General features: G+C 38.0%; 1 protein-coding gene across 1 annotated transcript; it reads right to left on the bottom strand.

Annotated features, from left to right (window-relative positions):
• Positions 1–214: 214 nt before the first annotated feature.
• LOC124144389 (spermatogenesis-associated protein 48-like) lies at positions 215–9,085 on the bottom strand. The gene is made up of 9 exons (XM_046513748.2): positions 8,409–9,085; positions 7,845–7,900; positions 7,057–7,148; positions 5,837–5,975; positions 4,397–4,464; positions 3,355–3,396; positions 2,721–2,828; positions 1,267–1,377; positions 215–469 (listed from the first exon to the last, which is right to left on the bottom strand). The coding sequence occupies exons 1-9, from the start codon at positions 8,941–8,943 to the stop codon at positions 343–345; spliced, it is 1,278 nt and encodes a 425-aa protein (XP_046369704.2). The 5' UTR covers positions 8,944–9,085; the 3' UTR covers positions 215–342.
• Positions 9,086–11,958: the final 2,873 nt, after the last annotated feature.

The raw sequence follows: 11,958 nt of genomic DNA, 5'->3' as shown, positions 1-11,958 counted from the left end.
AATAGGGGGCTCTTATTAGAATAAAAGTTTGGTGAAAAGAAAAGAGTTGAAAGATCGTAAATTTCATGGTTTAAGAAAAGTCGTATTATACACGACAGATATATTTTTCATGAATTTTATTGCCCATAATTAAGGGTGCATGTAACACACGAGTGCATATTATACACGAATAGATAAGTCTTGTGTACATTGATCAATCGGATGGAGTGATAATTGGGATTGTTCACTTGCCAATATATTAGCAAATATCGCCGTGGGCACTTATTGTAGCGGGGCGCTTATTACGTCAAATACGGTAGCTACCTCGTGAATGTGCAAAATGTTGGTCACATATTTAACCCCTTAACTGACAGTGACCATCTCATTCTCCATGCTGTTGAAGGGGTTACAGGGCGGCACCGTCGTCACCATCTTCGACATGTGGGAGTTTCGCTTGAACTCCGAGTTGTTGGGGGACACTGGCTTAGGACTGAAACAAAGTTGCAAATAATAAGTACGACCCAAGATTTCAGAGAGATTATTTAGAAAATTCTCACTTTATTATTTCAATGTTTGAATGGCTCCCTTTGCACATCCATATACATTATTCAAGTCAAAACACCAGTATATTATTCATTGACTGTTTGTTTGTTGTTTTACGCCGCTCTCAGCAATATTCCAGCTATTTGACGGCGGTCTGTAAATAATCGCGTCTGGACCAGACAATCCAGTGATTGACATAATAAGCATCGATCCACGCAATTGGGATCGATGACATGCATGAACCAAGTTAGCGAGCCTGACCACTCGATCCCGTTAGTCGCCTCTTACGACAAGCATAGTCACCTTTTACGGCAAGCATGGGTTGCTGAAGACCCATTCTACCCTGGATCTTCACGGGTCTATTCATTGATTGAGTTATGAACTGTTTCTTTGCTTTTAATGATAATTGCAATTATACACCACAAAACCATGGTATTCACGCCAAAGGCATTTAACCACACATGGGCCAAGTGGATGTTTTCAAGGCCTTTTAGTAAAATTAAGGCCATTTCATGGTCACACTGCCAAATTCAAGGCCATTTCAAGTCTGTGCATACGTTGTTATCGATCAATTATAAACATTTCAATTACTTAACTTTGAACATGTTGACAAAAAGTTGCATTTTTCCTCACAAACAAAACAAAGGGAGACAAATATATGACAAGGACAAACTTAATTGCATACTTTCATCATACTCGGGTAATAAAGGTAAAGGGAGACAACTGTATGTCGCTCCGACTTACTTGTGTACTTCACTTGTCGTGGGCAGGGCACTGGCCACCTGCCGGGAGTGGGCGGGGCTGTACGTCCCCTGGTACAAGGTGCACCCAGTGTAGCAGGGAATGTTTGGACGACTGCAAGAGAGGAGTGAGTGAGTGAGTTGAGTTTTAGCCTGCATGGCCTGGTCTAATGATACCCACGTGGGGAAATGAGCCCACCTTGAGTCAGGATTTGCTGACAGTAACTGTGATGACATCATGGAGCTCGACACAATAAAGTCTTGCATCGTACATAAAACTGACTTTCAGGCCAGCAGGGGTAGAAACTAACAGTTTCAGTCCACTAGTCCTTATAATGATAACATATAGAAAAAACCCTAAAAATGGCAAATTTCTACTAGTCCTTATGATACCTTTACTACTGGGCAGTTTGGCAAGGACTATAGGACTAGTGCCAATTTCTAACGCTGAGGTGAACATGGTGAATGACCAAAGGAAGAAACATTTAAAAAGAGGCATTGGTTATTGAAGGATAAGATCCCTTCTCAGCACACACAGACACTGCTTCATAGGAGTAATTTATTATAGCCTAGTAGAAGAGGTGGGGCGGGAGTTTGTCATGCAAAGATGACAGTTCTATTTGTTCAAATAAAAAATCATAAATTTGAACATGGATACAATGTGTGTGAGTGTGTGTAGTGGGGGGTCACATGTAAATGTTTCATGTATTGGGGCGAGGAAGGGGCATAAAAAACAAATTACATAAAAGGGGGTGTCAGAAAAACATGACACAGCCACATAAATGTCTGATAGGGAAAGATAGTGATCTTCTTCATCTATAGGTGCTTGGGTAGACCAACTTTAATAAAAACAAGCAATTATATTTTAATTGAAAAGGAGCCCCAGTGAGCTGTGAGACTAGACTTGCTTCATTTAGGACTATAGAATTACAGTAAGGGCTGGGCGGAAGAGAAAATAATAAAGGTTAAGGGACTGTGAGACTGACAAGTACTTGGGTACAACAAAATTATTTGAGGTTAGGTGTTAAGCAATTGGGCGTCATGAATGAAAATAAAAAAACAGAAGTTAGTATGGACTAAATACATAATGCTTCATGTCTACAGTTGCAAATCCAAAACACGTACAACCAGTGTCATGTGATTCCACAGAAACTAAGGTTGTTGTTGTTGTTGTTTTTTGTTTAACACCACACTCAGCAATATTCCAGATATATGGCGGTGGTCTGTAAATAATCGAGCCTGGACCAGACAACCCAGTGATTGAGATCATGAGCACCAACCTACACAATAGGGATCCATGACATGCATCAACCAAGTCAGCGAGCCTGACCACTCGGTACCATTAGTCGCCTCTTACGGCAAGCAAAGTCGCCTGTTACGGCAAGCATGGGTTGCTGAAGACCTGTTCTACACAGATCTTCACGGGTCGAAACAAAGGTAAACTCCTGTTCAACTCACTGTCCTGTGTCTACTGGTCGAGGAATGGGGACTCTCTTGACGGTGAAGGGCTGGAACGGTTCCCTTGCATTATCTATCTCCTCCAAGTTCCTGGCACCAACACAGCCTCTGTGGACATAGGAAACGGAACATGAATAGTTGTGTGGAAAACATAGTTTTCAATAATATTTCTGAAATAGCCTCTTGTACCTTGCGGCACAATGACGATAGATCCCTCACATGTCAAATGAAAACACAACAACAACTCTCTACACTGACTTTAAGTTTTATTTCCAGTAGGATTTCATAATTATTGTCACTTAGATTTTCTATGTTGAATTTCTCTGTCGTAATCAATGGTACTGGCTGCCATGTTGCTAGAGGCCTAGTCTTACCTTGAATCCCCACAGGGTGCCAAATAAAACATTACCATGCGTGTATTGAGCTAAAGAAATTTATTTACCTCCATGAAAATACACAAATCGGTAAGCCATGAATTATGAAAGGCTTGGGCTGAGAGTTATGATGCCTGGTAAGCGAGCAAGCGAGTATGTTTTTTAAGCCAGAAATTGGCTTCACACATCGTACCCGTGACAAGCGAATGCATTAACCACTAGGCTACCCCTACGCAAGAGCGTTGTGTTGAATTACTCACCCATAGGATGGAATCTGGTCAGCTCTGGGATTTGCGCTGCAGCTACACAAACAAACAAACAAACAAACATGGTCATTATCTCGCTCATCAATGTAAACACTTTTTTTATATCCTTAGGACAGCCAGCATGTTTTCCCAAGAGGACAACCAGATCTTAATGAAAATATTGTTTTCAAAAAGCTGGTATTTTTTTCGATCTAGCTACTCATCTGGGATTAAACGTAACAAATTCTGACAGATTTTGAGCACCAGAAAAAGGATTCTGTAGAAAGGGGTCGGCCTATGTATGGGTTACACGTTCATCAAACTCTTTTTCTGTTGGTAAAAATATGTTTTTTTTGTTTTTGAAAAAAGCCTGGTGTATTGAAACCCCCCAAATCAGCACTTTCAATACAATTTGGCCATGAAAAGGACATACTCTGTAAAAAGGATTCAAACTGATTAGGATCTTAGTTTGGCAGCTCAGTGAGTGAGTGAGTGAGTGAGTGAGTGAGTGAGTGAGTGAGTGAGTGAGACGCCGCTTTTAGCAATATTCCAGCAATGACACCAGAAATGGGCTTCACACATTGTACCCATGTCGGGAATCAAACCCCTGTCTTTGGCGTGACAAGCAAATGCTTTAACCACTAGGCTACTCAACCGCCCCACTCCCTAAATGAGCTGGAGGGTTTAACAAAAAACAGTTGCACATTTTATGCCTTCCTATCACATCAAGCTGACACCCAGTGATATCACTAAGATACTCTTCAATATGGCATAAGCCCAACTCAATGACTATTATAAGAAAATGAATACAATGCTTTCAACAACTAAAGTAGACTTGTGAATAAGTGAATGTTCTATAACATCGAAGTAAGCAATATTCTAGTTTTGTATCTGTGGATGTAAATGATAAATAATGAAATGGGCTTCACACAATGTACCTATGTTGGAAATCGAACGCGGGTCTTCAGCATGACAAGCGAACGCTTTAACCACTATGCTTCCCAACTGCCCCTGATTTTGAAAAGAGGGCATGCTCTAACATAAGTTGAATACTTACAAGACATATGGTTCCTCCTTGTAATATCCTCTCCTTGTCTGGAACATGTCCCAGCCTCGGCCAGTTGCCTAGCAACAAAATATGCAAAAATATAATTACATACTTTATCATCTGTGATAATGTTAACAGACTTGTCTCCCTTATTGTACCAAGGGAGATAATTGGAAAGCAACAACCAGTATATGGACGTATTATTCTAGTCTTGGTTTAATCACACAATTTAATATATATATTTATAACATCACTTGTTGAAAGGGTAATTTTTTATCTAGGCAACACCAATATAATTACTTGTTTCACAGATGTGCCTACACCCATTAACCAAGAGAAATTAACCCTCAAAGGTGGCCATATGTTATATACAAGAAAATACGGGTAACCTGGGCACAGTGCAGTGATGACTCAGTCACTGAATTTTAAATCTTAAAATGTGATTTTCATCTTTGTTCCCCCTGCCTTTAAGATATATTTCTGACAAAAAACAGTAAAGCAAGTTATCAAATTGGTCTGGTCCAAGTGTAATCTCTAACAGACATTCATCAGTAGGATTACAATAAACATTAGGCACAAGCAAGGTTGAAATGGCCAAAGTCACACTGTAAACAATACAACCACTAATACAACTAATACAATTTGTACTAATACAACCTTTGACAAAAGTTGTACTGATACAACTGTTAATACAAGTTGTACTGATACAACCATTGATACAAGTTGTACTGATACAACTGTTAATACAAGTTGTACTGATACAACCATTGATACAAGTTGTACTGATACAACCAGTTGTACTAATACAATGACTAATGCAAGTTGTACTGATACAACCATTAATACAAGTTGTACTGATACAACCATCAATACAAGTTGTACTAATACAACATTTAATACAAGTTGTACTGATAAATCATTAATACAAGTTGTACTGATACAACCATTGATACAAGTTGTACTAATACAACCTTTAATACAAGTTGTACTGATACAATCATTAATACAAGTTGTACTGATACAACCATTGATACAAGTTGTACTAATACAACCATTGATACAAGTTGTACTGATAAACCATTAATACAAGTTGTACTGATAAAACCAGTTGTAATAATACAATGACTAATACAAGTTGTACTGATACAACCATTGATACAAGTTGTACTGATACAACCATTGATACAAGTTGTACTGATACAACCATTGATACAAGTTGTACTGATACAACCATAGATACAAGTTGTACTGATAAACCATTAATACAAGTTGTACTGATTAACCATTAATACAAGTTGTACTGATAAAACCAGTTGTACTAATACAATCATTAATACAAGTTGTACTGATAAAACCATCAATACAAGTTGTACTAATACAACCACTAGTACAAGCTGTACTAATACAACCACTAATACAACACTAGTACAAGTTATATAAATTCCCTACCTGCCACTCCTGTGCTGCCGGGTCGTACTTTTTCAAGCTCCATCGCTGTGATACCATGTCTGGTTTTTCCTCCATCGTGGAGACTGGTTGCCACACTTTGGGGGCCAGCATGGAGTCCCATGGTATCTCCTCGTAGCCTCTGAAGACACAAGCAGTTTGTCAATTTATCTACTAGGCCAAAGCCCTGAGTATGAATTCTTTTGGACCGGTAAGGTCAGATAATAATCAATATATTAACATTACAATCTACCAAACAATGCCACAAAAAAAACATATGCAGACGCAAACCCTTTTTGCACACTCTATGAAAGGACATCAAACTGTTGTGTGGGATTTATTGATTTGTTTGTTTCTTTTTTAATATCTGACCTTGTGACTATTAAAATTTTTAAACAAAACAAACTATTATATAAATTAGAAAATACAACAACATTAACATGATTAAATAATCAGATAAACTGAATAAAGATATTGCATTAAATCCAACTCTATCACTCACTCGAGAGTACAAAAAATATCAAACAATTAATAAATGTTCAATGGCAACAGATCCAAGGGTGATAAGAAAATATAAAGAAAATAGATTGATGTTGTTTCTTATTTCAATTTTATACAAATGCTAAAAACAATTTCTGAAATCTGTCAACCTAAAAACATGCGCTGCATTGCCTAACTACAGCAGAACATGGATATAACAAACTACAAGGGACCAGAGAAAACAGTTTGTTATATCTGTTGTTTGTTATATATGTTTTGGCTCGGAAACATCCGCCATCTTGTGTAAAACAAAACACAATACACGTAACTACAGCATTGACTTGTATCAGTAGTGATCACTTCATAGCATTCAATTGATAACATTTCACAACATTCATTTAAGTTTAACAAGGTTGACCCGTCACCGCTGATTGTGTTGTTTCGCCGTGATTGTGTTGATTCACCACTGATTGCGTACAGCCAATAATTTTTGTCAGTGACACTTGACACTGAGTGAGATTTCTCATTTCTACATGTCACTAATTAGTGGTAGATTGGCTTATCGATGATCAGATATCAGTTTGCTGTATCCGTTAGTTCACTGTAGAGAGTTCGTTATATATACGTACATTTTATATAATATTATATAGGAGATAAATCGGGGATTTTTTAACAGTTCGTTGTATCCGTTTGTTTGCTATATCCGTGTTCTACTGTACAACCAAAGCCTGTGTTTAACTGACCTCTGAGTGGAAGAGCCGTACATGTACCGAAGAGCCAAGTGGTCTCTGCCTCCTTTACTGAGCTCGGATGGAGGCTTGGCTACAAACATCGACTGAAAAACAATCAACAGCATCAAATCTGATTTGCTTGTTTATTTGTTTGTTTGTTGTTTAACTTCGCACTCAGCAATATTCCAGCTGTATGACGGCAGTCTGTACATAATCGAGTCTGGACCAGACAATCCAGTAATTGACATCATCAGCATCGATCCACAACATTGGGATACAATGACATGCATCTACCAAGTCAGCAAGTCTGACCACCCAATCCCGTTAGTCGCCTCTTACGACAAGCATAGTCGCCTAACCCGGATCTTCACTGGAGTCCAAATCTGAGACAAAAGGTCCAACTTATTACATGTAACTAAATATTTATCAAATACAGTTTTTAGAGTAGTGAGTGAGTGAGTGAGTTGGGTTTAACGCCGCTTTTAACACTATTCCAGTCATATCACGGCGTGTCAGCTTAATGTGGGAGGAAAGCCCGAAGTGATGCAGGTCTCAGACGTTTACCACTTCGGTGAAACCCACTAGCACAGGTATGGTGCTGACAAACCTAGAAACATAATCGGGGCGAACCAGGATTAGAACCCACAATCATAGGTTTCTGGTGACCCGTGCCCCAAGTTTTTAGAGTAACAATTTTTATGAATTAAAACTGAAATCTGTTTGATTCTTAAATAAAAGTGCAGTTTAGTCATAGAAACTATGATTTGACCAATCATGTCTATTTTTCATGTCATAAATACCTTTGACCGAAGAACTTCAGGGGGGGTCTTCCTGGTATCATAATCACTCGTCCATCCTAAAGAACAGCAGATCATTCACAGTCATATTCATGTTAGGTCACTTTAAAAAATGTTAATCATCAAATTTCGATCCAAACTTTTAAGAGGTTAGTTTGTGGGAAAAAGTATATATCTTTTAACAAAATAAATGCAGCAGAAAATTAAAACAGCTTAAGATGTGGCTTTTTCAATTTTGTAAAATAAATGACAGTTTTTTTATTATTCTGAGTTTTTGTATTATAAAACAATTATTTGTTAGAAATAACTTGTCAACTACCTGACTTCTAGAAATGACTCACTTTGTTGTGGATAATTGATTTCTAGCATAAGACAAAAATAACTCCAAATAGCAAGAAATGCATACCTCGGAGTAACAAGGGGCATTTCATGACCAATGGCATCAACCGCAAATATTTATTTGGACAAGATGGAACTTATAAGAACAATCATGTACATGAAATAATCAAATATGTTTGATGCCTAAAGGTTGCAGTTATATCTGCTCCCACAAAAACAACAGTTTACCTCCAAGTTGAGCTCGTATCCAAGCATCCGATATTTTCCTGCTGTTCCACAAGGTGGGAGCACCAGGTGCATATGTATGAGATCTCCTAAGTTCAGGAGGCGCTGCTGGCTCACTGACTCGGTCCGAATTCTTTCCTTTCGGTGTACCTGAATGTGGTGTGTCGTTGAGCTGAACAAGGGATCTTATTTGAGTATGTCCGGTATTCCTGTCAACATCACCTCCAACACTCACAAAGCCAGAACAAGGGTCCAAGATGTTATCAAAACTTCTGAATGGCGCAGATGCTCGAAAGTCTCCGTCATCATTCCATTTCTTAAATGCTCCATTTTGTTTTGTGCTTTCCTGGAACGAATCATAATCACGCTTACCCCTAAGACTTGGAAATTTCATTTGTCGTATTCTTCTCTTTTCTTCAATTTGCCTGACAGAATTGCCACCCAAACTGGCATCAGAAGACAAATATGTTCTAAAGTTAGGTCTTGCCCTAAAATTCGAGTCCGATAAAACAAGTCCGGCCTCTAAAACCTCTGCCATGGTGTCTTCTTACTCGTTCTCAGCCTCCCGCTCGTGAGAAATAGATATAACTAACTGTTGTCGTGTTTTTGATTAACAATACTGCCAACTAAACTTAGCGACCATGGAGAGCAGGTGCTTGTTTTCATCTGGAGGCCGCCATGTTTCCGAACGACTGTAAACTACACCGTCGCTAGGATACTGTCCGGAAACTTCCCTATATGGCAACACTCGGCACGCAGCCGATTTTAATCAAATTCTAATATATGTCAATAAGTTTGACAATATACCACAACTATTTTCATAAAAGAGCGAATGTGATACATTTATTGTTCTTAATCACCCAACAAGCATTTTATTTACATTCACATTTCCGCATTGAACGGGATGCTATTTTCCATACGGTGTATTATATATGAAATAATGTGCATACATTTCAGTCGGTATTTAAAGTAAAAACACACATTCACATTTTTATGTATTGTATCACATCATAGTAGCATAGGAAGACTGTTCACTCGGTTTGAATAACGTGTTTTGTTAGACACTTTGAAAGATGGCTCATTCAATATAAATAGATTGAGTGAGTGAGTATCGTTTTACGCCGCTTTTAGCAATATTCCAATTAATATCACGGCTTCAAAAAAAGAAAGTAATATCCTATTATACATGTTGAAACGTGAATGAAATACACAATACGATATACAGTCATCAAAACACTATCAATTATTTGATAGGTATTTCTTAAAAGATGACGGATGACTAAGTAGACAAAGGTTCATGAATAACAACTTTATAATGTAATAATTGACAACGGTATACGGATCTATGTCGAAACGTCGCTATTACAGTATAATAAAGAAGTTGTTATCTATAAACGCCTGTCTTTTTGAAAACATTGTTACCTCCTCATAGCGTGTTGTTCGATTCACCAGATATTCTTGCCGGGCCACCAGTCGTCCAAACAATATTTGGTAATCCACACGAGGTGTAAATGATTGCAATTGTATGCCAATTGACACCTATCACACCCACTAGCTGGCAATGTCTATGTCTGTCGCTTCGATGAACGACGGAAACCTGTAGAGAAATTCTATATTCGTTTTTCTCTTGCACTTAATAGGTATATGTATATACATGTTATGATACACTTTAGTAGAAGCGTGGACTCTAAAAACAGATGAGTCGCACGACGTGTACATGTTTGAAACATGCTGGGAAACTGGGCACTGTCTACATTAATTCCCTGTAGTATTCGGGGAAAATAGATGCTTTCTGTATGCTGAAATAAGACCAGGCTACCTTTACCATGAGAAGGATACCCAGTCCGGCACCATAACAGTGGAATATATGTATTCTATGCAAACAAAACCAATTTAGATTTATATGAAAGCAAGTCTAGCCAGGTCTATACCACAGGGTCTGGATTCGTTTTAATTACAGAGGAGAAAAAAGTATTGTGTAATAAAAGATTTCATAGGCAAAATGTTAGTCTAAAGTGTGGCAGTTACAGGTTTTGTCTAACTGTCAACTAACCAGTAATATACCAGTAGTATATAGTGTATATAATACATAGTGTAGTTAGTATTAGTATTAATATTAGCATTAGTTATTTGTGTCAGTATTAGTATATAGTGTAAATAATACATACTGTAGTTAGTATTAGCATTATTATTATTATTAATATTAGTATTTAGTATTAGTATTTAATATTAGTATTTAGTATTAGTATTTAGTATTAGTTTGCAGTATGGGTTTTAGGGATTTTAATGAAGATTTGATACAACACCTTTTAACTTAGTTATGCTTGGGTCAGTCACTACCCTATCAGGTAAAGTTGAAACATGTAGGGGAACAAATCATGAAAAAAAGGTGATTATCTTGTGAATTTCTATATGTGTTTCATATATGTGCGTGCGTGCGTCCGTCCGTCCACCCGCGCGTGCGTGCGTGTGTGCGTATGTACGTGTATGTGTTTATTAATATAGAAACCTATAGATTCAACGATATTTACCATCGGGATTTCAGAAAATGTTCTCTGGGCATGGCGGAAGTCCTAAACAAGCGTTCTCATTGATCACTTTTGCTCCAATTTGATCGCCATCTTCCCAGATTATGCCTGGTCCAGACTCGGTAACTGACTAAGTCTTGCCATTTAGGCAATCAATGAACGGAGGGGGTCGTTGTGGGAATATATTTTGGGTATTTGCATTAAACCTCACGTCCTAATCAACCAACCAGTATAATGTTCATGTTACCCATATGAAAAGGCGTTATAACGCTGAAAGGGACCGGCTTGACCCGTTGATTTCAACTTTATGACTCTTTCAATGTGACGTTTCGGTACCCGTGCTTGTACCTTTATCATGCAAGTGATCACCAACTGGGTAGACATGATTAAAAAGTTAGGAAACACATATACTGAGATTAACATAACATGAAAACGGATTACCGTATTCGACGTAATAAGCGCCCCGCTCATACAAGCTCCCACGGCGATATTTGCTAGTATATTGGCTAGTGAACAATACCAATTAGCACCCCTTCCGATTGATCAATGTACACAACACTTATTTATTCGCGTATAATACGCACTCGTGTGTTATATGCACCCTTAATTATGGGCAATTATAATCTGGAAAAATGTATCTCTCGTATATAAACATTTCAGGCTGTCAGCATAAACCACGAAATTTATCTTTTAACTCTGTTTTTTTCCCCAGCAAAATAATATTCTAATAAGAGCCCATTATTTCTAATTGTGAGAGCGTATATTACGCTTATTATGTCGAATACGGTATACACATGATGGCATGAAAGCACTAGTTTCATACTTTAATTTGCTAACCATGCATGGACGGATGATAGAGTTGAAGTTTGATTATATTTATGGTCAATCTCTTTATAATCGATGCCATCACACATATACATGCACGCACGCACGCACGCACGCACGCACGCACGCACGCACGCACGCATACCGTGATAATTAAAAGAGATTGATAACAAAATGTATCAAATCCAACTTAAGCTCAC

Source organism: Haliotis rufescens, unplaced genomic scaffold (genome assembly GCF_023055435.1).
Source record: "Haliotis rufescens isolate VD_foot unplaced genomic scaffold, xgHalRufe1.0.p SCAF_37, whole genome shotgun sequence".
NCBI lineage: Eukaryota > Metazoa > Mollusca > Gastropoda > Lepetellida > Haliotidae > Haliotis > Haliotis rufescens.
Note: the sequence above shows the minus strand (reverse complement) of the source record. Positions and strands in the feature narration are given on the sequence as shown.

Coding starts and splice junctions, on each gene's coding strand:
- LOC124144389 (XM_046513748.2), bottom strand. CDS start 8,943: ATGGCAGAGGTTTTAGAGGCCGGACTTGTTTTATCGGACTCGAATTTT. Junction 7,901..8,408: donor GATACGAGCTCAACTTGGAG/GTAAACTGTTGT, acceptor GCTGTTCTTTAG/GATGGACGAGTGATTATGAT. Junction 4,465..5,836: donor CGGCAGCACAGGAGTGGCAG/GTAGGGAATTTA, acceptor TTTTGTTGCTAG/GCAACTGGCCGAGGCTGGGA.